Genomic DNA, 1881 nt, shown 5'->3' on the forward strand with positions numbered 1-1881 from the left:
AAAAAAAAAAAAAAAAAAGGTAACAACAACAAAACCAGCGTCTCCTCCCGAGGGGACAGAATAGAAACGAATGGGCGAGCGCTGGCAAAGCGGTGGGTCTCCAGCAGGCGGCATTAAAATCTTGGCTGGGGGCAGTGGCTCATGCCTGTAATCCCAGCACTTTGGAAGGCCGAGGCGGACGGATCACGTGAGGTCAGAACCAGCCTTGTCAACATGGTGAAATGCCGTCTCTACTGAAAATACAAAAATTAGCCAGGCGTGGTGGTGGGTGCCTATGATCCCAGCAACTCGGGAGGCTGAGGCAGGAGAATCGCTTGAACTAGGGGAGCAGGGTTTGCCGTGAGCCGAGATTGCAACACTGCACTCCAGCCTGCGCAACAAGAGCATAACTCTGTCTCAAAAATAAATTAAATAAATAATACAAATAAAAAAGAATCTTCATGCGAAGTCGGGAACACATGAAAAGGCGTAAAGGCCTGGCGCGGTGGCTCACGTCTGTAATCCCAGCACTTTGGGAGGCCGAGGCGGGCGGATCACCTGAGGTCGGAAGTTCGAGACCAGTCTGACCAACAAAGAGAAACCCTGTCTCTACTAAAAATACAAAATTAGCCGCGCGTGGTGGTGTATGCCTGTAGTCCCAGCTACTTGGGAGGCTGAGGAAGGAGAATCGCTTGAACCCGGAAGGTGGAGGTTGCAGTGAGCTGAGATCGCGCAGTTGCACTCCAGCCTGGGCGACAAGAGTGAAACCCTGTATCCAATGAAAGAAGAAAGGAAGGAAGGAAGGAGGACGGGAGGGAGGGAGGGAGAGAGGGAAAAGGAAAGAAAGAAAGGAAAGAAAAGGAAGGAAAGAAAAGGAAGGAAGGAAGGAAAGAAAGAAGAAAGAAACAAAGAAAAGAAAGAAAGAAAGAAAGAAAGAGAAAGAAAGAAGAAAGAGAAAAGAAAGAAAGAAAAAAGAAAAAGACAAGACCTAAAGGCTCCTCGCGGCTTCCGTATTACGGAACACATGCGCAAAGATGGCGGCGACCAGATTTACAGGGCCTAAAAATGGTCACGTGATAAATCAACTTCCGGTCTTTCTTCCAAAAACGCATTCCCTACTTCCTGTGCTCCTGCGAGACGCGCGCGTCGGGGATTAACGCGTTTCTGGGCCGCCGTAAGCCCGGCTAGGGGCCGCTCTGACTCGAGAGCTGGCTACAGGCGCATGGAAGGTTCCCCGGAACGGGAGGCGCCAGCGGCGGCGCTGGCCGCCGTGCTAAAGCACAGCTCGACGTTGCCGCCCGAAAGCACCCAGGTTCGGGGCTACGACTTCAACCGCGGTGTGGATTACCGCGCGCTGCTGAAAGCCTTCGGCACCACCGGCTTCCAGGCCACCAACTTCGGGCGCGCTGTACAGCAAGTCAATGCCATGGTGAGGACGGGGGCGGGACTTCTAGGGACGCGGAGGGGCGTGGCTTGTAGAACCAGTGCGGTACTAGACGGGGGCAGGGCTTCCAGTGGAGGGGATGTGTCTTTTATTTGAGCGGCCCAATAGTTGGAGGAAGGCGGGACCTATTCTGGGCGGGAGTTTCTGTCCTGGGAAGGGGATTTTGCACTGTAGTAGTTACAGGGTAGTACGGTAGCCCGAGGAGGGAAGGACTGATTCTCGGTGTGGGAGCGGGTTCCAGGTAAATTTAAAGCTTTCTGGAATGGGCGGAGCCTGAGGCTATACAAGTTAAGGGAGGATTTGGGAGGAGGAGCCTAAGTCTGGGCGGTGATTGAATTTAGATTTGCTTTTCCCAGCGGGGAAGGGACCGGATCTGAAAGGAGATGCTCTCTGATTCCTAAAAAGGTGGGGGCTGGCTGGGCGCGGTGGCTTATGCCTGTAATCCCAGCATTTTGGGA

The 1881-nt window shown here is 53.2% G+C and overlaps 1 protein-coding gene across 3 annotated transcripts in view; it reads left to right on the plus strand.

The window, feature by feature from the left end:
- Positions 1–141: 141 nt before the first annotated feature.
- DHPS (deoxyhypusine synthase) overlaps positions 142–1881 on the plus strand; it is a 12870-nt gene continuing 11130 nt past the window's right edge. For 2 of the 3 annotated variants that reach the window (XM_011994935.1, XM_011994937.1), the window contains exon 1: positions 1079–1408. In XM_011994935.1, the coding sequence (XP_011850325.1) occupies positions 1202–1408 (207 nt within the window). In that variant the 5' untranslated portion in view covers positions 1079–1201. Of the gene's footprint in view, positions 217–1078; positions 1409–1881 lie in introns of those variants that run through there. The other variant, XM_011994936.1, reaches the window with a different exon arrangement.

Source organism: Mandrillus leucophaeus, unplaced genomic scaffold (genome assembly GCF_000951045.1).
Source record: "Mandrillus leucophaeus isolate KB7577 unplaced genomic scaffold, Mleu.le_1.0 Scaffold463, whole genome shotgun sequence".
NCBI classification, from domain to species: Eukaryota; Metazoa; Chordata; class Mammalia; order Primates; family Cercopithecidae; genus Mandrillus; species Mandrillus leucophaeus.